General features: G+C 36.8%; 1 protein-coding gene across 1 annotated transcript in view; it reads left to right on the top strand.

The window, feature by feature from the left end:
- Positions 1–27927, top strand: part of NETO1 (neuropilin and tolloid like 1) — a gene marked incomplete at both ends in the record, with an annotated part of 67513 nt that overhangs the window by 37271 nt on the left and 2315 nt on the right. Inside the window, 4 exons of the mRNA XM_082044987.1 lie at positions 2779–2820; positions 2950–3077; positions 15335–15563; positions 26103–26216. Coding sequence (XP_081901113.1) covers positions 2779–2820; positions 2950–3077; positions 15335–15563; positions 26103–26216 — 513 coding nt within the window. The remainder of the gene's footprint in view (positions 1–2778; positions 2821–2949; positions 3078–15334; positions 15564–26102; positions 26217–27927) is intronic.

Here is a 27927-nt window from a genome sequence, read left to right as displayed (position 1 = left end):
GAAATGTATCACCAAAGGAAATTTTCAGATAACCTTTTTTCTGTTGTTTTTTGTTGGTTTTAAAAGAGAAATTCAGTGCTTCAGGAATGAGCCACAGAACTTATTTTGGATTCAACGTCCTACATTTACATAAGCTTTACACATCTTCACATGTCTGTGAAAATTCCTGGTTTCCTCTTTACATACTTGCTTTCTCCTTCACAGAGATCCCCATTAAAAAAAAATTAAAAAATAATAAAAAAAATTGCATTCCCCTCAAGGCCTATTACTCCCTGTTTTTCTTTCTCATTATAGGTGATCAATCTTATTTTTTCACAGCAAAATTATCCTGTCTGGAGAGGTTTTCCTAATAGGAACATGATTTTCATCAGGACTATCAGTCTATCAGAAGATCTAGCCAGACAGGGTTTAGATATCATTAAAAGGGTTCTGACTCAGCCAGGCTGATAATAACAATTTGATTGAATTACAGAAGAGCTGCTAAAGTATAATCTGTTTAATACTAGGCTATTTAAAAAACAAACATTCTCTGGGTAAATATGCTTAAACATGGTTGTATTTTCAGCATCTCTGATAATAACTTATTTACAGATTGTTGTTTTTATTATAATAATGTTGGTATACTTTTACTATTCAATGAAGTTTATCACTTCAGATGTTGTAGATTTCATTTCACTATCACTCTTGAGATGTTGAAAGGTTGTAAAAAGATCATTTTTCAAAATTGAGCAAGGTCTATCATATTTCTAGAATTATAACAGATTGTGCACTTTTAAGAGGTTTTGTTCTAACTGTATTGTTAACAAATGAGAACCTTCTTTCAGAATTGGGGGTCAAATTGCATTGTCTAGATTACAGTTCAGCCTGGATTCTTGCTGCTAGCACTCCTTTGTATAAAAATTCCTTCATAAGGGAGAAATCCTGTCTGGACCTGTTTGTCCTTCTTTCCTCCTCTGCACTTTTCTATTGTGGTGGAGTTTTTCAATAGATCAGAGTGATCCTTACAAACTTGGCAAAAGGAAGAAACATAATGGTTACACTAGACCCGCTTTGGATTTTAATTTGAACCAATAGTCAAAGTAAGTTTCCTTTAAGTATCTTGCTTTTAGCACTAGATATCAACATCTGAGTACATTAACTGAAATATTTAATTACATTTAGTGTTGTTGGTTATCATATGTATCTACTGATCTATAAAACTACTTAACAGTTAGTGCTAATTGTCTACTCAATTATATTTATGGCCCCTTAAGTTCATGAGCATTTATTCACAATTTATATTGTGCAACTGTAGAAGATAACTGGGAAGAAAAGCAGCTTGGTTATAGAGGGACAGTTTAAAAAAAATGATTTTACAACTACAGTTTTGAAGTCAACACATTCTCACTGTTCAGGTTAAAATGGCTGATCTTGCTTATAGAGCACTCGACTTTTTCAGAGTATCATTTGGTTATTATTCTTACTGTTCTGGCTTACTAAGACTAGAGGTGAGCAGCAGTTTTCATGGTGGGTCACTTTTTTTTTTTTTTTAAATTCGATACATTTCCTACTTCCAAACACTCTCTTCACTGTTTTATTTCTAGCCTTTTCTACATCAACCCAATCCTGAAGCAATAAGATTAGTTCCATGAGTGGACTGCATGGCTCAAACTCTGGCTTGTTTTTCCCCTTATACAATCCTTTTGAGGCCTAGATGTTATGCTTGTAGCTCAGGAGAAGCTTAATGCAGAGTGTTTGTGTAGTAATTTCTATCATTGTTTTCAGAAGACTTGAAAACAGAAAAATAGTTTTCTCCAGAAAAACAACAAAGTGGATTCCTTTCTTGCCTTCTTTTTTTTTCTCCTGAAAGTGAGAAAAAATGTGCAAAACCTTCATTTTAGTGCAAATGAAAAAAACAAAAACAAAAACAAAAAAACCCAAAAAACTAACAGATAAAACCAGTATATTCTGAAGGGATAATCTTCTCTTGAAACACTTTTCCCTCTTTTACATTTCTGGTTTTGGACAGCAACTTTAAGCAGGGCCAAATTTTGTGAAATTATGGTTTGTCTGTGCATAGCCTAAGCATAAGCCTAAGAACAAACTAATTTCGTCTATCTGTTATACCTGTATACAGATAAAAGCACAATACAAAGCATCTCAAACAGTAAATATATTTATCTGATCAAAAATAGCACATGTATTAGACTTTACCTTGTTAGCATACTGAATTCCATGGTAAATCCTTATGGTATTTATTCCAGGAAGATCAAATGGATGCTCCTTACAAAGAAAGTGTTTCCTCTTTGTCAGTAGGGATGACAGAGTATTCATAAACACAGAATGAAGTTTAGATTTCACTAGTTAAGTTGAGTGTTATAATCATAGTGCAAAATGCATAATAGGCAAAAGTATTCTCAGTAGATCTGTAAATATATCCTCTTTCATTAGACTGATGTATTAAAATATCATTTTGTTAGCAGTGAGATGTTCTTGCTTGCTAGTGTATGCAGAAATATTTTTAAACTCACTCTTCTGAAAGAGAGAGACTGAGAAAATCAGAATTTCATAACAGAAAAACAAAGGAACTTGGTATGATAGTATCAATAATTTATGCATTAATTATTAGCGTGTTTCCACAGTTTTGAAATATTTCTAATTTCCAAGAAAAATATATATGTAATCATGTATATAATATCTATAGGATCATATTACTGAAGTGCATTGTCAAATTTTAGCACATTGACATTACAGCCAAGCTATTGAACAAAACTAATTTTCTCTCTCTCAATTTTTAAGATCCGGATTTTAAGGACCTTGGCGTTTTGAAACCATTGCCAGGTTGGTATGTTGTGGGGTTTGGTTTGGTTGGTTGGTTGTTTTTTTAACTTGGAGGCCATTGCACTCTGCTGTAGAAAACATTTTTGTTTGCTGTTCAGGTTTCATTTTTTCTGGTATTTTGTTATTCAGTTTGTGAGTTTGAGATGGGAGGACCTGAAGGAATTGTGGAATCTGTACAAATTGTCAAAGAAGGAAAAGCTTCTGAAACTGAAGCAGTAGACTGCAAATGGTACATCCGAGCACCACCTCGATCCAAGGTCAGTCCTTCATCCACTGCTGATTTGCCATTTAATTTAAGGCATTGACTTTTCTAATATGTTTTGCATTTCTTAGTACAGTCAGATCTTGTTTAATAACTTTACAGCTTGAACTTCTAAAATATTTTTTTCTGTCTGCTGTGGAAGAGTAATTTGTCACCTCAGCCAAAATAGCCTTCTTTCTCTATAAATAATGATGTGGGCAGAGTTAACATGCTTTCTGTGCCATAAGTAATTTTCTTAAATTCATCTTTAATTTTGCTCATATTTTTAAGGAACCAATGTGTTTTCTCAAGCAAGAGGTAATCTTATGGCTTTATTTTTCAATATATTTCAAATACTTAATATAGATACTACTAAGGGAATGTTGCTGGCTCCCTAAGGTCATCATTGTTTCTCATCTGAGAACTGTGAAAATAGAGCCAAGGTAAATTCACGTTCCTCTTCTTGAGACCTTTAATTCCTTTGGTTTAAAGACACAGAAAAAAAATAGTGTTCTCATTTCTCTCCCACCAGAGTCAGCAAGTCGTGCTTTTGCAACAAACAGGAGAAGGCTGCAACGAATTTAATAATTCTTTTTTTTTGATTCTCTTTGAGTTCCTCTCTTATCTTAACTTGTCAGTTATTATATGGATCAGTTGTTGCTGGCTACACAACCATTTCTCATCTCTTTGCAATTGAAACAGCATTGTGCTTTCCACTTACTTTCATTCACTGTGTTAAAGACAACTCCACATTATACTTTTTCTACCTGTCTTCTATTAGACAAGAAAGGTTTTACAAGGTATCCACTAAACTCTGATATCTTTAAACAGATAAGGGGGTTTTGTTTTGTGTTTTTGTTTTTGTGCAATCTCAGAGCAGACTGTACTGAACATATCTCACTGTTCCAGCATTTGGTATTGAATAAGCAGGAAGAAGGGTTTCCAGAAGAGAAAAAAAGCCATTAGTATCAGCATTTTTCTGTTGTCAAAGTTTAGAAGAGGAGTTGAAAAGCTGGCTCCTAAAGACTACAGAAACAGTTAAATTATTTCCGGGATGTATTAAAAAAAAAAAAAAAAAAAAAAAGGATGAATTCAGTATTCATAGAGCTTTTCAATTATGTAAATTAACTTCCCACTTTGCTACCTTAAGTAGCTATAGATGTGAAATGACTGGACTGCAGAATGATTATTGCCTATGCTACACACTTGGGTACTACTAGAAAGAAAACAGGTAAACACAAAATTAAAATTGTGCTTATTAGAATCAGCACAAATAAATAAGCTAATAAAATCATCCTATAGTCTTAATTTCAGTTTATGCTTGGTTGGTAAATAATGTCATTGTGATATTCTCACTTGATCTAATTGTAAAGTTCTATATGATTCAAAGTCCTGCTAGAAATCCCATACATACTTACCTGTGGGATTTATCCACACTTCAGTCCTGAGGTAGAAATACAGATTGTATAGCTACATAACCATAAACACATTGTGTAACAGAAGAATGACACACTATCACTGTTAACAGAGGATTGAAGATTGTTCAGTTTTTCATGAGCTTCTACACCTGCATTTAGTTTTATTACATTTCAAAGAATATGTACCCGCTGAAGAACATCTGGAAGGGAGAACAATGAGAGAATTCTATAAAATTTGAGGAAAGACTGAAAGTTATCTAATGTAATCTAGATTATTTTTTGAAGGAGCATGATAACACATAATAAAAGCCTTTCAAAAAGAGAAAGGAATGCTCTGATGTCCATGTCTACAGGGTAAGTCATGGTCCTGCACTCCAAAAGAAAGATTCGAGTTAGATATTAGGGAAGAAAATTTCAAACAACAGGGAGGGGGATTATGAATTATTAGTTAAGGAAGTTTTCAAGCCTAAATTCATCTTATAGTGATAAGTCCAATTTAGCGCTTGAACTTTCTTACTGTGTTTTTCACCTATGTGTGTGTATATATGTATATATTTATATACATATATATATACACACACATGTATTCATACACACACACAAACACACACATACACACATACATATGGTTATGGTATCGCCATACTGGAACAGTTGAAAAATTGTCAGATATAAGGCAGGAATTAGTGGATACATATTTTAAAACCCTTGTATGAAGTAAGATTTATGGTATTATTGTCTATGGACCTAATTCAATTGAACTGGGTTTCATTGTCATAGAATAGAATCTCAGAATCATTTTGGTTGGAAGAGACCCTCAGGATCATCGAGTCCAACAATAAACCTAACCTAACTTTAGCACTAAACCATGTTCCTAAGAACCACCACTTCCCTGGTCAGCCTGTTCCACTGCCTGACAACCCTTTCTGTGAAGAAATTTTTCCTAATACACAGTTTAATCCTACTCTGGCAAAACTAGAGGTCATTTCCTCTTGTCGTATCACTTGCTACTTGGGAGAAGAGACCAACACCCTCCATGCTGCAACCTCCTTTCAGGTAGTTGTAGACAGCAGCAATGTCTCCCCTCAGCCTTCTTTTCTCCAGGCGAAACAACCCCAGTTCTCTTAACCACTCATCATCAGACTTGTGCTCCAGGTCCCTCACCAGCTTCATCACCCTCCTCTGCACTCTCTCTAGTACCTCAATGCCTTTCTTACAATGAATGGCCCAAAACTGAACACAGTATTCAAGGTGGGGCCTCATCGGTGCTGTGTACAATGGCACAATGACTTCTCTAGTCCTGCTGACCACAGTATTCCTCATATAAGCCAGAATGCTGTTGGCCTTTTAGGCCACCTGGGCACACTGCTGGCTCATATTCAGCCAACTGTCAATCAAAACCCCCAGATCCTTTTCTGACAGGCAGCTTTCCAGCCACTCTTCCCTGAGCCTGTAGCACTGCCTGGGGTTGTTGTGACCCAAGTGCAGGACCCAGCACTTGGCCTTGTTAAACCTCATTACAATTGGCCTTAGCCTTCCAGCAGATTAACACTCCTGCCCAATTTGGTGTAATCTGCAAACTTACTAAAGGTGCACTCAATCCTCTCTCATCCAGATCATTGATAAAGAGATTAAACAGAACTGTCTCCAGTACTGACCCCTGGGGAACACCACTTGTGACTGGTCACCAGGTGGATTTGGCTCCATTCACAACTTTTCAGGCCTGGCCATTCGACCAGTTCTTTATCCACCAAAGAGTACACCTATCCAGGCCATGAGCTTCCAGCTTCTCCAGGAGAATGCTGTGGGAAATAGTGTCAAAGGCCTTACTGAAGTCTAAGTACACAACATCCACAGCCTTTCCCTTGTCCACTAGATTGATCACCTTGTCATAGAAGATCAGATTGGTTAAACCTGTCTTTCATAAGCCCTTGTTGACTGGGCCTGATTGCATGGTTTTCTTGAATGAGCCATGTGATGTCACTCAGGATGATCTCCTCCATGGCCTTGCCAGGCACCGAGATTAGACTGATAGGTCTGTAGTTCCCTGGATCCTCCTTCCGGCTCTTCTTGTAGATGAGCATCACGTTAGTCAACTTCCTGTCAGCTGGGACCTCCCCAGTTAGCCAAGACTGCTGATAGCCAAGATTGCTGTCCGTATTTTACAGTCAGCTTCCTTTGTGCATATCTAACCTTGAAGTAATGACATATTCAGTACAATAATTCAGTTACATCATTCTAATTTATGGCATCTTGCACCTACAAAAGCAGGCTTTCCTGCTAAGAACAGTGAGAACCCAGCAGACATCTCTAAATCCACATGTTCCTGTACTCCAGGCTGCACAGTTTGTTACTGGGAACTATGCCTAAAAGGCCAGAGTTTCTCAGACAGAGTTTGGGTTAGGTCTTTACACCTTTAGTTTCTTAATTAATCTGTGCCAGAATGTGGGCTGCTTGCAATTTCATTTGGCTTAAACTCATACAATCTAAACTGTCTGCAGAAGCAAGATGCAAGTCCTTTCCTTGGTTTGCAATTCTAGATTCAAGCCAAGTCTGAGCTCAATATATGAGCAATGAGATCAGTCAGGAAGTATGAGCTTGAGATCTGTAAACCTGAGCTTCAAACTGACAGCCTGGGGGTAACACCGCTTCTATCCTCAGCAAGCTGGAATGGGACAGAGAACAGCAAATCTCTTCCACACACTTGAAACACAGCTATCACTGATTACCTTATAGAACCAAAAGTAAAACACTGAAAATGCATGCAGAACTGAAACTCTCCAGAAGTGCAGAAGACAGGATAAAGCACTTTAAACACAACTTCGATCTATATGCAGACCTGAATCCTTAAATTTCATAGAAACTAGTTGCAAAGTGTGTGTTTATTGTAGTTGTTTGAAGTCAGTTCCTTCTGAGTAGATAGCTGTGAATCTAGAGTTCAGAAATACTGATGGGTTCCGAACTTCATATATGAGCAGGCTTCAAACAATAGAGACCAAAATGGAAAATGAAGTAGAGACCCGATGACCAAACATACCAGCCTACCCAAAACAGTAAAGAGCTGGAGAAACATCCCTTTCCCAAAATTCTTCACCATAGACCAAAGCACAGAGGAACTGGATAAGATTATTGCATTGGGATTTGAAAAATTTCAGCTATATCATTGGCTACAGGAGTAGATAGGAATCCTCTACTTATGATCAGAAAACAAGAAAATTTAAAGAATGATAGTATTTTGTCGCTTTCTCTTCAGGGTGAAATGTTAGTGGAAAATATCAATGACAAGCATTTTTCTATTTTGGATGTGTCAGCAGGGTTTGACAAGCCCCCCCCAGGGATACAGGATGAACGTTTGTGCTCAGGTAGTGCTCCCTTTAGTGGGTAACTTTCCCAGGAAGGCACCATTGTATTATGGTTTTTCCTTGAGAGGTTTTGTAGGGCAAAAAAAAAGACAGCAGAATTTGTTGGCAAAAGCAATAAAACCTTTAAAAAGGTGATGTTCTGATGCTTGGAAAAAACAGAAGGCAGTGCTTATAATCAGAAGCTCTGTTTAGCTCAGGAATGAACATCCAGACAACAGATAGAGGGGCATTAATTTGAATCCCGTCCAGTGGAAGTTATCTATTCAGGAGGAATGAACAAGAAGTACATTTAAACTGAGCAAATAGTCTAGACATATCACAAGAAATAAAATCAAGTTTTAAGCTACTTAGGCAAAGCGATGCCTAATTTTCCTACCCTGCCTGATCATGCTAGTGGGCAAAGAAGATACCTTTACAGGTTATAAGAGGCAAGACTTAATAAAAAGCTTAAGAGAATTAAAAGATTAATTAACAAGTATCTACTTATTATTCCAATGTCTTTAAATCTGAACTGCTTATAAGCAGGGATTTTTGTTCCCAGCAGAGCTGTTGGGGAGCAGTGGGAGAGCAATGTGTAGTGCACGGGGCAGGGGCAGGGTGACCACAGGGCCAGGTTGTGGCTGACAAGAGAACCAGGCAGGCCCAGCCACAGTGGTCAGGGTGCTGTGGTGGTTGGGCTCACTCATGGCAATGGGACCAGCAATAGCTTGAGCTGGGGCAGCAGTTCATCAGCATGAGGCCAGGGAAGGGAGACTTGAGGCTGAGCATGGTCCAAAAGCACAAGTGTGACTAGCACACTTGCATATTTACACAGGATAGGTACTGCTGCCTGGTAGAGGTTCTAAATCACTTACCACGGTTTTCATGGTGGAGCTTTGTCACATCATGATCACATACCTGATCAGAGAGATGATGCTTTCAGTTCCAGGTGCTTGACTTTCAAATTGAATGTAGTTTGGAGAAAGAATGGGCTGTTGTGCACACATTTCCTAGACAGTTAGGAAGAAACGTGGTGAAACAAATTGCAAAAAAAACCCCTCACTTTTAAGTTACCATGAATCTGTTCCATTCAGGTATAGAAATATAACCAACCTCAGCATTCTCAAACCAAATAATTGTTAGGAAATGCAATTAAAGAAAAGCTACTGAGGAAGGTGATTAAACATTTACCAAAGAAAACAGCAGAATCAGGATGTGATATACAGTTTTCAGTGTTAAAAAGTAAAAGAGCACCAAGGAGCTGTAAAGCTTTTCAGTTAAGAGCATTTTGCCACTGTACAAGAGAAAAATGAGGTTGACTTGACAGTTAGAATGAATGTCAGTTATTGGGGACTTGCAGAAGTCTGAAGAAACAAACAGGACAAAGCAAAGAAATCTGAAGAGCTTCACTTGTCCAGGAAAATGTTATTTTGATGTCTGAGTCTGGCTGTGAATCACAGGGTGTTAGAAGAAGAATCGTATAAGGTTGTTACCCTTGAGAGACAGTATTCTCCAAACCCCATCAGAGAGGAAAATATGATGTATGGAGTTTTCTGTCTGCACAGCATGGTCTTGGACTGGCAACAGGAGGCACAAAAAATGTAAACCAAAAACAAAACAAAGAAACAAATGAACTAACCAACCAAAAAAAAAAAACAACCAAAAAAACCACAGAGCATGTACGGTTTTTGGGCTGAAGTAATATTGATTTTATAAAACAAGTTTAGGATCCATGCAACAGGAGAGGCTACTTTAGAAGACAAATTCAACTTTATTAGTAATATGTTTTTTAGGCTGGTATGCTTGTTGCCTTTCTGCCTTGAAAGAGATTAATTAGTGTTGCACAATCTGCTTTAAAAAAATACTGGGCTTCCTAGGCCTAAATACTGGAGGTACCACCTTGAAACTCTTTTGTTAATCACATAGAGCTGAACAAGATGCAGAACAAAACAAACACTGCAACTGGTCACTGAGCAATGGGGAAGGACACAGGACCGTTGAACCCAATCCTGTGCTTACAAGAGAACTGACTGAACCTAGAAATTGAACACGCAAAATCTGGACGTTAGGCCCTGAAGAAGAGGCAATATTTGTCTTACATCTAAATACTTTTGGCAGTTGAATGATGGCTTTTTGTTTATTTGTTTTGTTTTGTGTTGATGCATTATAAAGGACTGAATGTCTTTGCACATATATTAAGTCTGGTACACTGGAATATAGTTTGAATCTTTTCCTGAGTGGCCTGATCAATCATCTTGTCAGCCCCAACCTTCCACGACTGATTAAAAAGCAGAACTCATCAAAAGTGATTAACTATGAAGAGATTATAATCTGACCATTTTACTGAGATGATACATTATTCATAGTTTACAACCATTCTTCTTTTTTTTTCTAATATAGTCAGAGATTTCTGTTGTTTTCAAATTCAAACAAAACCTTAGTAAAATTTATCTAGTATTTCTTTTTTCATTACTACAATGACAATACAAACCTCAAAGGTGTCAAGACAATTATTTAAAATATAATGTGACCAAGTTTAAACTATATATGCCACAGTTACAGTGAGGCTTTATCAGTTTTGTTACTAATGGCATTGGCATTTGCGGTGACATCCTGAAGCTTGCTAAAAGCTAATACCTGTGTAATAGCAGCCTGTTCTTCTAAGTAATGTAGAACAAATTATTTGAGTAAAGCATCTTATTAAAACTTTACAACAAAACTGTGATACAACAGTTATGCTGTTTCTTTCAAATAAGATGTTCTCTTCAACTAGAATGTCCCAATTATGCCAATATAAAGTGTCAGTACGTACAGAAATGTTATCATTCTAAAAGCTCTTATTGGCATCAATGAAAAAAGGCTTCTTGAAGGCCTTTTGGCCTTGGCATTTGAATTTGTGACTTTTTTTGTTCACTCATTTTGTTTTGAGGGAGCAAAGTTTCTTAGCCATTGCTGGTAGAAATAATGACTAAGATCTCAGTAAATGAAATAACCAGAAAAATGGATAATTTTTCTCTCAGTTTCTGCTTAATTTCTTTTAGTGAGATCCACATACCAGCGAAAGTAATGAGGATGTTGCCAATGATTTCTGAAAACTATGTATCAGGAACATTCTGTGTAATGATTTGTCATATAATCAGTTTTATTCTTTCCCTGAGGAACTGAATTTATTAGTCATTTTCTTCTGCCAGTGTGGGTCTTACAGCTAGTGACAGGAACAATGGCAAATATATAGTAATAAAACCATAAAAATTGGCAGAGGTGTTCAGATGCAATCAAATTATTCCAGCTCTTTAAAATAAAATCTGATCCAATATCAGGTTGACAGTTTGTGTAATCAGTTTCCAGTTTTTAAAAGTGCACTGCAGTCTCAATCCATAGGTCTGATCCAAATAAACTTAAGTAAATGGAAAGATACCGACTGATTTCAGTAAGTTTTGGATCAAGTCCCCATGACTTTATATAAAAGTTCTGGGAATAGTCATCTCCAAATGAGAATATGAAAATCAAACTCCAACTCACCTCAGAATATCAGGAATTTATTTTCTCTAATTTACAAAACTTCATGCCACTGGAGAAGGTGTCATCTTTCTTCTTACAGATGGACATAGATTTTAAAGCCAAATATTTCTTTTCAGTGGTTCTAGTACCTATCAAGTCTGTATATATTACGATCTTCACTGAATTTATCACACAGACAAATGAACTGGTATGACTGACAGCAGAATTCAGTCTTAGGAAGAACTGCATGTGTTGGCTTCTTCACTAAAAGACTCAAAGTGAAATGCTGTGTTATTGTTCTCTTGATTCCTTCCCAGCACTTACAACTACTACTCTAAGAAATATTTTACTATTTTATAAGGCTAGCCTGACACCAGAAACTAGAGAATGTCAAATGATAAACCCCTAGAAATAAGACTTTGGCTGTACTGCTATATGAACCAGCTGTTTGAATGGATCAAGAATAATTGATGAATACTGAAAATTGCTGAGAGATATGGTATTTTATAACAACACTAAGGATTAGCACACATTTCTTGTAAGAGTGAAAACAGATATGAATTACAACTCAATACTGAAATGGGATGCCCTATACAAGATATATGTTTGCTTATATATATGTATACACACATATATATGTATATATAAATGCATCTACAGAAGACAGCAGGGCAGAAATAAAGAACAAGTGAGTAAGCATAAGAAGTCCTTCCCCCATTACATGAAGTATAGCTTTACTATTGTTCTGCAGTCAGAGCAAGATTATTTTTTTATGGAGTAAGAAAGAGCTTTCCTGAAGGATTTAATAAGACAAAAATATTATAAATATACCTGCATTATATCTGTATGGTCTATCATATCTATATATGTTATATTAGTATATAAATGGTGCATATGTGATAGGCATATATGGCATAAAAATAATTATTCATGACAATAATGTGTTGGAAGCCTTCTGTGTGTAACTATGAGACAATTTTTTGACATGCTCTGCTTCCTGGAAAACAGTCACATGTATACAGTGTTGCATATAATCAGCTGCAGAAGGATTTTATTGCATTACCTGTGACAAAGCTGGCAAGCACTGAAGCACCCATCTGAAGCTGACAGCTTCTGTTAGCAGAGGACAGAGAAGCAAGGTGCACATTTAACTTCTTATTCTAAGTGAAACATTATGCAGAGATGGACTATGGACTACCTCAGCAGCTTCACAGGAGAGGCTGGGTGCTAGGGTTTCACAGTGCCAGTTATGCTTGTGTTTGAGCAGGAGTGACTGGTCTTTAGGACACAGGATGCAGCTCTCCAGTGTGTCCCAGCTATCGCCAGTTGCTGGGTGTGGGTATCAAGGCTCTGCCTCTTCCATACATCTCTCCCTCATGCATAATCTAGCACTGGCAGGACAATAGTGTGCCTGTGCCAGCTGGACCCCAGGAGGCACTAATACAAGAGAGTTATCAAATCACAGGGGTGAGAACTAAGAGCTCATCTCACATTGCCCACCCCAGTTCTGCACAAATGAGCTTGAGTTACTGACTGGTCCAAAATTCCTGCCTCCCTCTGCTTTCTCACTTGCCTCTTCTGCTCATTTTTGCTTGGTTCCAGTTAATTTCTGCACATTTTCATACACTTACTATTAGAGGTGTAACAGTCTCTGGGAAGTAACTGACAGTGAAGGTCAGCCATCTGCCTGGTGGCCATGAAATTTGCTATATAAACAGAAAAGAGCAGGAGCCACACTGAAGATGAAGTTTTCCTCAAGGGCTAAAGTAGTCAGGCATCAGCAAGAGAGAAATATTCTAAATAGCTGGAGAACACCAAGAACAAAGATTTGGAGCTCAAGAAGGAGTAAAGGGTTAGGTGCCTGAGCATCTGTGCAAGGGAGTAAGAGAGCAGAGAATGAAAGGGAGACTTGTAGAGGGATGTAACCACTGCAAAAGAACTTCAGAAATGCATTTTCTGCTCTCAACAAATCCTCAGAATTCAAAACAAGCCTTTAAGTATGACTTCTCCAAGAAAGCAGGTGACCTGTTTTAGTGGGAATGGAAACTTCATGCTCCCCAGTAGGAGAGAAAATTGTAAGCCATCTCAAGACAACACATTTGTAAACAGCGATGGACACTGTGAGAAAATTTCAGCAATGCTGCTTGACTGAACTCTAGTGTAATTTTTCATTCCATTGCAGGGATAGAGCAACCAGTAAATGAAATGAAAACACGGTAAAGCGTATTCCTTGATAAAAGATATTACTGTTGGAATATTACTTTGTGTATTGCTGTTAACTGTTCCATTTTGTGAAGATCAATACAAGCAGCTTCCTTAATTTATAGTATTTATAAAACAGCATACATGGTGAAAATAGAATTCACTTAACTGTAATTTGATTGAAATATATTCCTCTGAGTTCTTCTGGAGGGTGGGAATATTGGAACAAAAACAATGGTTATTGTAAGAAATAACTTAATAGAAAAAATCAGGCAAGCAAAGTTTAACTTAATATACCCAATTTCATATGCTAGTAAAAAATGTTTTACAAATATTCTTTTCAGAGAGACCAGCTGCAGAGCATAACAAGGAATGAAAATGTACTGTAGTACACTATCTGAAGAGGCTCATTTAGAAATCTGAGCTGTTATTAAACAGTGGCAGACTGATAATAGCACAAAATTCTCAAACTATAAAAGCTTTAATGCATTAATGAGGTGAAGTGGTGAATCCTGTTGTTACTACGATATGCTATGTTCGTGTACTTTATGCAAATCCAGAGAAGCTTTTCAAGTAATTGTTCTGAGCATGTAAAATCTGCCTAAAGTTACTTAGATTGTTTGTAAAGAAGTAAAAGAAGTATATCTGATATCTAATACAGTGGAGGGTTGGTTTTTTTCTTGTTTGTTTGCTTGGGGTGTTTTTTTTGTTTGGTTGTTTTTTGTTTGTTTGGGGTTTTTTGTTTGTTTGGGGTTTTTTTGTTTATTTGTTTTGTTTTGTTTTTAAAGTGAAAATGTGCATAGCTGGATGCTGTATATGTTTGTTGGCTTTTTGTGCTATTTCTGCCCTAGTTCACCTTTTTGTATCATCCTCCTGAAGTCTCCTGGGTACACTTGGTCGTTTGATTATCTATCACGTGTTTATTTAAAATATAACTTACCTTTCTGTTACTGGAATACTTGATGTTGCTTGCACTTGCAATTTCTTTCAAATTAATGGTTTTCCCTATTAAAGTTCATATATAGTTGAATATAAAATAATAGCATTTTCTCCTCTCTTCTGCTTCTTTTTGGGTAAATTTAAAGAGTTCTTTTCAAAAGGCAAGATATCTATTAAATTTACTAGACAATTTAGCTTATATGAAAGAGAAATTTCCTAAAAATCTTTCTAGATTTCTAACAGTTTCCACAAAATACTCTTGATCTCAACCCTGTTATAATTATGAAGATATATGCTGTAAGACTTTGTTTAGAAAAGCCAAATTGTTTGAGAAAACATAAAAAGATTAATGATCAAGTTCTGCCTGGCTCCCGGATTCTCACTTCCTGGATCAGTGTAGCTTAGACATCACAAAGATGACACATATTGACTCTGGGGAGGGAGCAGCAATTATTTGCCTTATTACTTTCCACGTCAGGCAAGTAATAGAGCAATACTGCTGCAGCCACTGAAAGAAGAAATCTCAAGCTTCTCTGTCATTCAGCTTGAAGAACTATGGTACATACTTCTCAAAGATGGGTATATGTTTGGAAATTTGGACCTTACTGCAAAGAAGAACAAAAATATTTAGATCTTCTGCTGGATTCTACTTTGAAACAACACATAATAATAGGAAGTGTAAACAGTGCTCAGTTTCCCTTATTAATGCCCTTCCAGGGTAGTGGCCCATGGATTACCAGCTGCAGACAAAGTATTTTGATGGTGGTATTGGGTAGTCTTTCTCCCACAAGGGAGAGCAAAGGTGTTTAACGTTTGTTTAGTCATTGTCAAATGTCTGTACATGTTTCCTTTGCTTTTTGTTTGTTTCACAGATATATTTGCGATTCTTGGACTATGAGATGCAGAATTCCAACGAATGCAAACGGAATTTTGTAGCAGTCTATGATGGAAGCAGCTCCGTAGAGGATTTGAAAGCAAAGTTTTGCAGCACTGTTGCTAATGATGTAATGTTGCGGACAGGTCTCGGTGTAATCCGCATGTGGGCAGATGAAGGCAGTCGAAGCAGCCGATTCCAGATGCTTTTCACATCTTTCCAAGAACGTAAGACCCTAATCAATGTGTCTGCCTTTCAGTTTGTTAAATGATACAAGTCCCCAAAACTTTTAACATTTTCTTCATGCAGAGTAGTCACTGAAGAATGTTTCCAAACAAGCTGTGTAATTTTTCAGAACAGTTTCTATTCCAAGCATTTATAGTGTGCAATAATGTGTAATGCAGTGGATAGAGCACAGGATTCAGAGGCAGAAAGGCAGGTATGACCTGTCCAGTTACACAAATGCAAAGTTTATCTGATCCCCAAGCTACCAAGTCACTATGTGTCAGTTTTGTCTCACACAGGATGGAAAATAATACAGCTCTGAAGGTTTTTACCAAGCCTGATCCTTTTCTAGAAATTTGATTTTTTAGATCTCAATATATTGGGCATTTGAAAAATGCCTTATTATTTTGCCACAGATGGTGGATGTGTTTGTTTATATTTCAGAATGCATATATCAATAAGAATATATGTAATATATTGTTAAGCAAAAATTTAGTTGTTGGGTTTTAAGTATTAGAATTTATTTTTTGGTTTGTGCATCATGTGTCTGACAGGAAGATTTCAGTGTGGCTGTCAGTGATTGGAATGGAGGCACAATCTTACCTAACACATTCTTCATCTATATTCTCTGCGTGTGTACCCTGGAATTAGGCAATGAGGCTCTGTTGAGAACAGCCTCTGTAATTCCTTAATTATGGCTCTGATTAAAAATTTCTGACAGTCTACATGCCTGACACTGCATACGCTACTCTTCTCTCACACTGCAGCCTTAGGGTGGATCATATTTTTTTTTGTCTGTAAATCAGGACAGGGTCTAAAATATATTGAGAACCCGTAGTTGAGATGATACTGCCCATTTCTTCATTTCTGAAACTGGAGATGTCTTGAATATTCAAGATCTGATTCATTTCTTTCACAAGGCATCCTGATCTGTTACCTTAGAAACAACTGCATAGACATTGGAGGTTCAGAGCATATAAAGAACTGGAGAGTGAAGCACTATGACGACTAATTTGAAATTAAGATTTAAATAAGTGTGTGTTTCCGAAGGTTTCATATTTTAAAGGAAAACAAGGAAAAAAATGTGCATTTTTTTCTCTTATAGTATTTCTAATATGTTTACCTGACATGTTACATCTTATGAGCTACTCTGTTCTTGTAAACATATGATAGTTTATATTGTATGATATTCTGACTGGGAAGCTGAAAATATTAACATGATGCTTTTTCTGAAATTTATTCTGAACAGCCACTGAGTGCTAAAGCTGAAAGTTTATTATGGGATAAATTGTGCTTTGATATATGTATACACAGCCTGCTCATAAATATTTCAAGAAACTGCGTCTGGGCTTTTAATGCTGGAAGTTGACTTTAAAGGTCTAAAGATGATGCCCATTTTACTTTCAGTGCCATGTCAGTTGTCCATGAGTTCTGCCCTATGCTGCAGACTGGTGCTGGTTGTCAGGTGTCAGCTCAAGCAGATGTCTGTGCACTGAGAGACACAGCTCATAGCACATAAACTGCAACATCTTGCAGCAGCGTCTGGGAATAATTAGATCATCTGCATGGATCAGACCTCATTCAGGGAGATGTGCATCAGGGAACAGACACCTGTGTCTCTACTTGGGGACAAAGAGGAAAAAAAGCTATTTTGTTCACCTAGAGCTGAGAAAGAAACAAAATAGATGACCTTTCTGTTGTGGTTATGTGCATGGGAAAGAGTGACAAAGTAAAATTACTGTATTTGCTATTGTTGTGGGAACGGCCAGGAGGTGTTATCTGGAGCTCCCCAAGTTCTTCTCCTTTGTGTGGAGTTAAGTTGTTGAGATTGTGAGTCTTCTCTTACACAAGGCTCTGTGAACTGAAAGGGGTTGGTTTGTTTGTTTGTTTGTTTTTGTGGAAACCTGCTACTTAGCCTGAGGAATGTTTCCTTCCTGTGTGTGTTTAGTGTTAATTCTTGTTATAGAGCTGTTTCCTGGGGACTTGACATTTGTGTAGAACAAAGAAACCTTAAAGAGTTTTCTTAGACAATTATTTTCGTATGATTTGATCAGCGTGCTCCTATTACATTTGAAATGTATGTCTGAAAAGTGGTCTTACAAGTTTCCAAACCTCTAGCTGTGATGCTCTACAGAGCAGCAGTGCTATAAATTCATCTGAAGGAAAGGCATACAATGCAAGAAGTTGTTAAATTTCCTACGCCATATAATCAATAATGATTCTCACATCATCAAAATAGTAGCAAAGCTCTAAGTAACACTTAATAACCAATTAATTCTTAATAGCTGATGATTTAGAGTGATCAGCATTATTAGCTTTTCCAACTATGATTATGGGTTTTATCTCCTTATGCCCTTATCTTTTTAAGCTTTAATATATCTTCTAAGCACATATGCCTAATCATGTTTTTGTGTATGATAGTCACTGTCTACAGTAGATTTCAAATATCCAGTAAATTAATTTAAGAGTCAGAGAAAGGAAAACAAAAACGCTGGTGTCATCAAAAGGTGTCTGTTCATCTAGTAAGAAGACTTGAAAAATGAGTTTGTTTTTCCACCCACTGACTAACTGTTCATTTCATTTTCCATGACTGTGAGAGTGATCTCCAGCCTGATTAATGACAGACATGTTACACCTACAGCTTCTTCAAAGAGCTGTTTCTGAGCGGACACACGCCTTAACCTAAAAGCAGATTCGCAGAACCAGGCAGATGGACTAAGAGAAAATCCCTCTGTGTGTACAGCAGGCATGATGTTCGTTCTCTCACCTCTGACTTCTATTTGGTAGCATTGTTTCCTTCTCTGTCCATTACCCTGCATCAAAAACACCAGACCAGAAAAAAATAATTCCTTCTTTTCTTTTGTTGCATCTTTGAGCTCTAAGCCTGCTTTGAAACCCATCACACATGGCTTTCTTAAAGGAGCACAAGTTCTATCATTCTTATTTTCTTTTTATTAACAATACCTTGACTTGGAGAGAAATCTAGGGCAATGTATAGAAGAGCAGTGCACAGCTTTATTGAGTAACAGTGCTCAAGACCTTGTTTACAACCAGAATCACTGATGATGATCACCTCAGCAAAGGGAATTCTCTCATGGGGAACAGGCTGGTATACAGTATTACTGACTGTTGTGGTAATGCTAAAGGAGCTACTGAGAAAGAGAACAAAGTGTGACACATGTGAAGAGATGGTTTCCCTTTGTGAGGATCTAGGAGTGTAAATAGATTACAGTTTTGCTCCCTACTTCCATACTAATACATAAAAAAGTAACATTGAGAGTGCCTCCTTACTGGTGAGCAGTCATCTATGATTTTCTGCCCCTCTGTGCTATTTTCAGTCATGTGTAGTGAAAAACCCTCACTGTCTAAGCACCCCAATGCTTCTCTGTCCTGAACAAAGTAGCTTTTTGTGATGTCTAAAGTATAAACACTGAACACAGACTGGAGCTCTGAACACATGCTCCTGAGCTGCCATTCTCTGGTGAGTCTGTATTCCAAAAAAAACCCCATGAAACCACACAGAAATGTTTTTTAAAGAGTAGATTATTGATGTGTATCTGGTATTAAATATCCATAAAAGTTACATTTATCTTGAACGGAGCTCTCTGAAGGTGGCTGAGAAAGGAAGTTCAGTATTAAGCACATTTCATTTTCAAGTTTCTAATAGCTGCATTTTAATGATATCTTTTTTTCATTACTGGAAAATGAAAGATAAGTAATTTTACTTCAGGTAATATACTTCTAGTGTACAGTACTAAAACCACCTTAGTAATTTCATAATTTTAATAAAGTAAGTGAAACAGTCTCTCAGCACAACCAATGAACTGTTCCTTGGAGATGCTGAGAGAAAACTTATTCTTCTGTTTCAAGGGTGATCCAAGGAACACCTGAATATTTTTTTTTTTAATTTAATTTTTTTTTTTTTTTTTGGTCTCTTGTCAAAGAAAGAAACTCTATTTTTCAGTAAGGAGCAGTGGGAAAAAAATCCAAATGATCTATACTTAAAGAATTCATATGTAGATCATGATGCAATGAGCTGTCTTGAGGATATGAGGAGTAGGTGTGAAATGTCCAATGAGTTCAGTGTAAAACATTTCTCACATGTAACCATTATTAAGATTTCAGAATTTTCCCATTCAATATCAGGAGAAAGCAAGACCTCTCAAAAACGTTATGAGAAGAAGGGAAAGGGGAAAGAGAGGTAAGTCTAAAAATGGCTAGTAGGGTAGGGCATTCATCTGAGATTAGGGATTCCCAGACTGAAATCCCTCTCTTGAAACAGGCTCAAAGGGTAAATCCACATGATTCAATGAAGTATGACGTAGATGCCCAAGCTAGCTTGATCAGAGCTAGTTCACAGCCCAGAAGCAAAGGAGTTACATTAACTCTGCATGGTGCTGAGAAACAGTGTAAATACACTGGAGATAGTGCTGCATTGAAGTGGAACAGCCAGGCTTCACAGCAGGACCAGAACAAGACAGATTTTGACTTCACCTTGTAAAAGTATTTTGACCTGGCCATGTTTGTATTTTATACCTAAAGTATCCTGTAATGCCCAATAAAATAGTGCTCAACACACACAGATAATGTATTTTATTATTAATGTAATAACATCTCAATAATATAAAAATAATTAATAACACAGAATATTTAATTGCTAAAGTGCTCTATAAATATTGTTATTTTATAGTATAAATGTGCATGTATTACTTGTGGGTGTTTATCTTAATGCCTTAGTGAAAGTAGTATTTAAAAAAAATAAAATATGACAGCTTTTATTTCATGTTACTTTGTAAATATGACATATGGAAGAACTATTAATGTTCTTTATGTTACTCTGCCTTGGGGCTATGCAGGATTAAAAGAATTTATGATCATTTTGTATTAGTAAATGAAAAAGTATAGATTACTGGCTCCATGTGCATTCCCCAAACCTTCTAATAGTATGAAAATATAGACAAGTCCATTGGGTTGACTTGTACAAATTTTGAAAGTAGTAACCTTCAAATACTAAACTCAGGCTTTTTTGAATACTGTGATGGTAACCTTCTGAAATATGATCATTATAACAATCTCCTAACTTGTACTGGAAACAAAATATATTTACATGACAGATAAGAGAAATAGGGTTATTAATACAGGTTTTTAAAAAGTATAGATTTTGTAAACCTTGAAGAGGTTCTGAGATATCATGTCTGTTCCTGTTAACTCACTTGCTTATATATCTTCTAGGATAAGTGCACCATCTTGTGTTCAGAATAAATACCTGTTGCGAAGCAGATATTCTACTAAAATTAATTCAATAACTATAAAATCTGTTTTTATATTAAGATACAAAGTATCCTTACACATACCACTAAAAAAAAGAGAAACTATTATCATTAAAAATAATGTAGAATGAAATTTTTGAAGTATTTTGTTTTGTATGTATTTTTTTTTATATATTATATTTTTACATAAAGATAATTATTGGTTTGAATCCAAACTGGAAAAAGAATGTTTAATAATATTTTTTTTCTTTAATTGGTGATTTAATTCAAATTATAGCATTTTGATGCTGTAAAAATCCAAAAATTTATCAAAGACTTTAAGTTACTAAAATATACCAGGTTGAGTGATATGCATAGTTCTAATTTGTTATCTTTTGTCATAATAATTATAATAATTCATTGTGCTGAATACACTGTCTCACTTGTTTCTAGGCCAGCCCTTTGGCAGAGCTTGACTCAAGACAGCTTTGGGACACAGGAGAAATAACATAATTGTGTGCTCCCAGTTGTTACTTTTAATTTAATTACGAAGCCGTCTTTTCAGAGAGTCGCAGAAGGGCTGAGGTGGGAAGGGACTCTGAGATATGGTCTAGTCCAATCCTCCTGCTGAAAGCAGTGTCAGCTACAGCAGGTCTCTCAGGGCTGTGTCTGGTTGGGTTTTGAACATGTTCAATGATGAAGACTCCACAACGTCTCTGGGAAAACAGCTCCTGCAGAGTGTTTGACCAGCCTCAAAGTAAAAGTTTGGTTTTGCATTTAAGGGGAATTTTCTGTATTTCATTTAATGTTCATTTCTTCTTGTCCTGTCACATATCAAGTGCTTGGAATTCCAAAAGGCAAATCCCACCGAAAAAAAAAAAAAAGATGGAGGAGAAGGTGGCATTCAGTACCTCGACCATTTCCATCTACTTTAATGCCAAGTTCCCTACCCCATTCAGCATCACACCCACACTTTCCTTCATCTTTCTTTGGCAGATGACATACCTGTAGAAGTCATTTTTGTTGCCCTTTACAGCCCTCACCAGATTCAACTTTAGGTGGGCTTTCCTAACTGTATCACTGCATCCTTGGTCAGTGCCCCTATATTTCTGCTGGGATCATCTGATCCTGCTGCCATGTCTTGTACGTGTCTTTTTTATGTTTGAGTTTGGTCAGGAGCTCATTATTCATCTGTGCAGGCTAACTTCACTTGATTTTCTGCTTGTCAAGACAGACAACCATTGCAGTTCGAGGAGATTCATCCTGTAGAATTCAACCAACTTTCCTGGATCCCTTATCTTTCCAGGACCACCTCCAATGGCATTCTTCCAAACAGACCCCTCAACAGTGAAATTTTGCTCTCCTGAGGTGCAGGGTCGTGATCTTGCTTTTCGCTTTATTCCCTCTTTGTAGCATCACGAATTCCACCATCTCATTACTACTGCAGCCAGAGCTGCACCTGACGTTTACATTCCCAACTGGTTCTTGCTTGTTTATGAAAGTATAAGGCCCAGCAGAGCTCCCCTTAACACCTCCTTGGTTAACTGTATCAGGAAATTATCATCAACACACTCTGGAAACCTCCTGGCTTGCTTGTGCCCTACTGTGTTGACCTCCACAGATACCAGGTAGTTAAAATCCTCCATAAGGACCAGGATCTGCAAATGTGAGGCTTCTTCCATCTGTCTGAAGAAGGTTTCACCTAGTTCTTGTCCATAATAAGGTAGTCTGTAGCAGACAGACACTTACTACAATATTGGTATCTGAGGGCTGACACTGGGCTGCCCACTAATCATCACCCAAAACCTCTCACTTGCCTCATCACTCAACACAAGTCAGGACTCTCTGCATTCCTGTTGCTATTTTATTTAAAGGACATTTATACAGTCATGTGGAAGATCACAGACTGATTGAGTAGGGCTTCTGCTGGGTGTAGACGTTTGTGCTGCTTTATCTAGTTGAAGCTCATGATAGCGGTAGCTTCCTTTTGTGACAACAGCCACAAACCTTCCCCAGGTTTAAACGTTTGTTATTGAGGCATTGACATAAGTGTGGCTCAAGACTTAGGTTAAGCTATCAGGTGTTGCTGCCACATCCTTGTCTGCTTGTTTCCACTCCCATCCTTGGTTCTATAATAGCTTCAGGAAAGCATCAGGACCAGATCCATCTTTCTGTAAAATAATCCTGTTTACTACTGGTTCATTTGTCTTTTTGCTATTACTAGAATGTCCTTGATGCAGCATACCAAGACCCCTTTGCTGTGCCTCTTCAAGGGAAAAAAAAAATCCTCAAATGTACAATGGGACTGACAAGTTTTCAGCTTCCCTTGATACTCTCATTTGTTCCAACAAAAAGCCTTCATTAGAGTGACGAAAATATATTGATTTCTGGTCCAGCTTAATTACTCCAGGTTCAAGGGACCATAGAGAGGACTTGACTACACTAATTTTATAAACATAGACAAGAGGGAGCTGTTTGTCATTAGGTTTAGGAATTTTACATTTGGGTTTCTCTCATGTTAAGTTTGCTCTGCCTCATTATTAATTTAGTTTTGACTTTTATTCACCTACCATCTCTTTCCTCCATAGTTCAACAGCACAATTTAGAGAAATAGAAATTTTCTTTCTTTTTTTCTCCCTTTCTCCTGCCTTTCATTTCCTGATGTCCCTACCATCACTTTGCACAAATATGTCCTCTTCTTAAATCTACAAAAAAAAAAAATCTTTTTTACTACTCTTATTTTTTCTCTCTTATTTCTTAATATTTTTAATTTGGTATAAAATCTCTTGTCATTCCTTTCAGTGCAGAACGCCTTAAGTATCAACAGAGAACTGTGCAGTTCTCTCTTTCTTCTTCTTCCTTTCACTTCCTTTACTACCTTCCCATAGTTCTTCATTTTACCACCACTATACTTCTAAAGTCATTTATTCGGCCTTACACAGTTCTCCTTTTTTTCCTTAAATTGTTCTCTATTATTTTGGGGTTGTTTTTCCACTATAGATCCTTTCTTTGCTGTTGCATTCAGGATTAAATCATACTGATTTTAAAGTGGCAAGAGCAAGTCATAGACACCTAAGAGATTCTGCCTGCTCAGACACAGCACTCTGTTCTCACTCCTTCACTTCTAAGCCCTTTTATTCCACTTTGCATATCTTGTAGTGTTTGGGGGTTTTTTGTTTTGGTTTAGTTTTTTTTGGTTTTTGTTTTGGGATTTTCTTTTGTTGTTGTTAGTTGGTTAGTTTTGGGTTTGTGTTCTTGTATGTGTGTGTGTGTGCTTGTTTTTTGTTTTGTTTTTGCTCCTTTATGGCTTTATTAGCATACACTTTCCTTATCCACCTTTTTTTTTTTTTTAATTTCCCTATCACTCCTTGTGCTTTCTCCATTTGTCATTTAGTTCTTCTCTTCTTGTGCACTTCCCACTTATCAGCATGTATTTTGAATGAGTAGTTACTTAAGTTTTCTTAGGTTTCCCTTTCACAAATTGTCTCCCTCTCTCACTTGTTCATTTAAAGCAGGCAGTGAGACGACTTCTGTGTGTTAGAAAGAACCAGTCCCAAAAGATCCTTGCCTTGTCCAGAAACAGGGATTGCAGCCAAAGTTTGAAAGGATGATAGTGCCTATAGTGTGTCCCCTATACGATGTGTCACATCATGATGTATCATATCACATCACAGTATACTCCAGACCCAGTCCTCATAGTCCCCAAATTATAGCAGCAGATAGATAAGGACTGTACCCAAGCACCTTCTCTTGCTAATATGCATGCTTTCTGCTCTTTCTGTCCAGTTTAAAGTAAAATCCTTCCTGTACCAAACTTAAGACCTGACCAGGGTCACTGCAGCTTAGGAGATGGCATAACAAATTTTTCCAAAAATTGAACAGTGGGCAGAACAATTCTTGTTGATCAATCTTCTGCATTGGCTAAGAGATACAGTATACATATACTGTTATATCTGAGTGGATGGTTGCATATTTGGTTGTTTGTACAAGTTAGCATTTACTATTTGTTTAAGAGACCATAACTGCCTTTATAATCAGTTATGGATATCTGAACTTAAGCACTAATTGAAAAGTGGATTTCTTGACATAGTATGTGGAGTCATGCTTCTACAATATGAAGCACTTCTGTTGTCCTTAGTTAGCAAACCACTGAAGCAGGTGTCCACTCTGACTCGTCTCTGTGATATGCATATATGTTGTCACAGGAACTGCTTTTAAATTTGAAGAGTAGAAAAACCACCATGAAGAATCGAATTCTAAGTATCAATAATATAAGCATCATAACTCCTCTCTGATTAGTTAAGAGTCTTAGGTTATTTTTTCAACTTTCCCTTAAAAATAATTGCAGTAATGATTTGAGATTGTTTAGCTACAAAAAAATGTAAACAGTTCATTTTTACTAATTTAACACAATAAAGTTTATAACTTTTTTCCAAATGAAGGAAGATTTTCTGTTTTGGTTTTAATAGAAGAAATTTGAGGAGTAATTCTTCTTTACTATGTTGTATAATTTGGAGTAGTGTCTTTGCAACCCCAACACCTAAGCATCTCCCAACACTTGAGTAAGTAGCACAGTTTAGCAGCATGTACAGTTCCTTCTGATGGCTTCCAAGCTGTTTCTTCACAGTAACAGAATAAGGCCTTCAGTAAAGCCTTTGTGATTCTCCTAGACAACGGGCTTCAGGGACACTGAAGACTTACGCTTTTTTTCATCTTCAAACTTATGATCAAAGGGGTACTTTTTTACTGTAGCCAAAAGGTTTTAAAATAATTTTATTTTCTCTGTGGATAAATGTTCAGGCACAGTTGATATGGGTACTAAAGTATTATACATATCTTCTTTGAGTCACACGAGTTTTCTTCTAAAACTGGAGTTTCAGCAACAAACTTTAAAATAAATTATTTCCCATACACTGTTTCTGGCTGGGATAGAGTCAGCTTTTTCACAGCAGCCCATAGTGTGCTATGCTTTGGTTCTGTGGCTGAAAGTGTTGATAACACATCAATGACCCCCACCAATGTAAGGAGGACCAACCCACTACAGTCATGAGAGTCAGATTATGGGAAAATCTATCTATCTTAGACAGACCTGAAAATCTTTTGCCATAGAATCTTAAAAGGTATGTGACTTGAGTGCTCTCAATGTTGCATGTTGAATATGAAATACACTCAAGGAACCTGAGTTGTATAGCTTTCTCCTATTACAGATTACGTGATCACTCTCAGATGTGTTTGTTGTGCAGAGCTGAATGATTTCCCACTTAATATCAGTTTTTTCTTTTTTGTTTTTAGCCCCTTGTGAAGCCAACACATTCTTTTGCCACAGTAATATGTGTATTAATAATACATTGGTCTGCAATGGACTCCAGAATTGTGTGTATCCTTGGGATGAAAACCACTGCAAAGGTAATGTGTAGAATTCAAAACATTGAGTGGGACACAGCATATTATCCTTAGTTTCTTGTTAAGCGTGTGCCAGGTGGGTCAATGCTAAGGAAGAGTAATTCAGAGGGGTGCATACATCAACAGAAAAAATAGAGAGAGGTAAAAATACTAATGGATTTTACTATCACTGTTAGCAATTTTTTTCTTAGTGTTGATTTGTGTTGATTATATCCTTCTGGCTGGTTGTGTCCTTCTGACAGGTATTCTGATCACTTGGTCTCTTTTTCCTGTGCAATCTAAAATGTTAATTAAAGTAATAGTTTGGTTCTTTTGTCATAGTTACCTTTGTAGTGGAGTAACATATGGTGGCCAGTGTCTTTTAACTGTATACCATGCACTTGCCTAAAACACCAAGCTGAAGTGGAATTAAGACTCTAAGAAAGCAACCAAATCTACCTATAATCAAGTGAAACTGAAGAGCAAGGAACAAGCACAGAAAATCAGACATAATGTCTATTTTATAGGTCCTAACCAAGTGCTGACAATGGCTTCTAAATACTGTTCTGGGTTTCTGGGGAGAAAAAAAAAAAAAAAAAAAAGAAATCAACAGAAATCAACATCTGTGTTGTCTTCAGGGAAAAGAGCTTAACTGATTTACATTGCAGGCTAGGGACACAGTTTGCTTCCCTCCTGCTGGCTCCTCCTGCCACTGCTACTGCAGATTTGTTCCTGGAAACATGGGATATGCCAAATTTAGGAACCAATCAAGAAAAAATTCAGAATGAGATGGATTAGCAGTCAGCTCATAAGTCTGCTGAAGCCTGTAAAATCCTGACAAGCAGTGCAATAGGGCAACAGCACAAATGAAAAAATACTTCAAATGAACACAGCAAAACTGTGGCATGGAATAATATTCCTCAAAGAATCTAAACGTACAATTGGGAAATAATTATCTGTTCTCTGATTTTTCAGAACAGAGAAAAGCAGAAAATATCCCCTCCTCTTTAATTTCTGGAATGATTTTCATCTTTCATTTGCCAAGTATCTTTTTATTTGGTCTTGTGCATTTATCTTCTCTTGCTTTTCTGACTAGAAAAGGAGGTTTGCTGATTGTAGCAAAAAGTTCATTTGTAGCTGTGTTGCATTTTCTAAGTCTGTTGCTTCCCCAGAGTCTCTGTTGGTTAGAGAAACCCCAGTTCACTCTACAAGAGAAGAAAATCAGGAGTACTGAAAAGTTCATTTTTGGTATCTAGGAGATTATGAAGAGATGGATATTATTGTTTTGGTGCCAATAACTTTCATTTCAAAGGCTTTTTATTAAATCCTTTGGTATATTTTAGGTTGCCAGGAAAAATTACACTAAACTGGGTATTGAAACTTAATCACAGTTGTCAAGTGTTGCTATGTCTGTGAGAGACTGATGCAAGTGGTTTCAGTTTGGATTTATACAAGACTCAGTCACTATCTCATGTGTCTGCAGCCATTTGAAAGCAAATCACAGAGAAATATACATAACAGTAGGGTGAGATTGTTTTTCTTTTTATTATTTTACTGCGTGTTTTCTTCATACAAAAAGCTGAATTTGCTGGCTAACATCCTAGAGGCCCCTGAGTAAAGGATGGTAGGTAGGATCAGCTTTTGTTTCTTTATGAGTGTTCAGAAAAGTTGTAGTAACCAATAAGTCAGAAACTTTTATTTTCTGAAACCTCAGTTAAAATAACTTTTCTATTTT

The sequence above is a fragment of the Streptopelia decaocto genome (genome assembly GCF_964273445.1).
Source record: "Streptopelia decaocto genome assembly, chromosome: 2".
NCBI lineage: Eukaryota > Metazoa > Chordata > Aves > Columbiformes > Columbidae > Streptopelia > Streptopelia decaocto.
The sequence above is the reverse complement of the archived record's forward strand: the minus strand, read 5'-3'. Positions and strand labels throughout refer to the sequence as shown.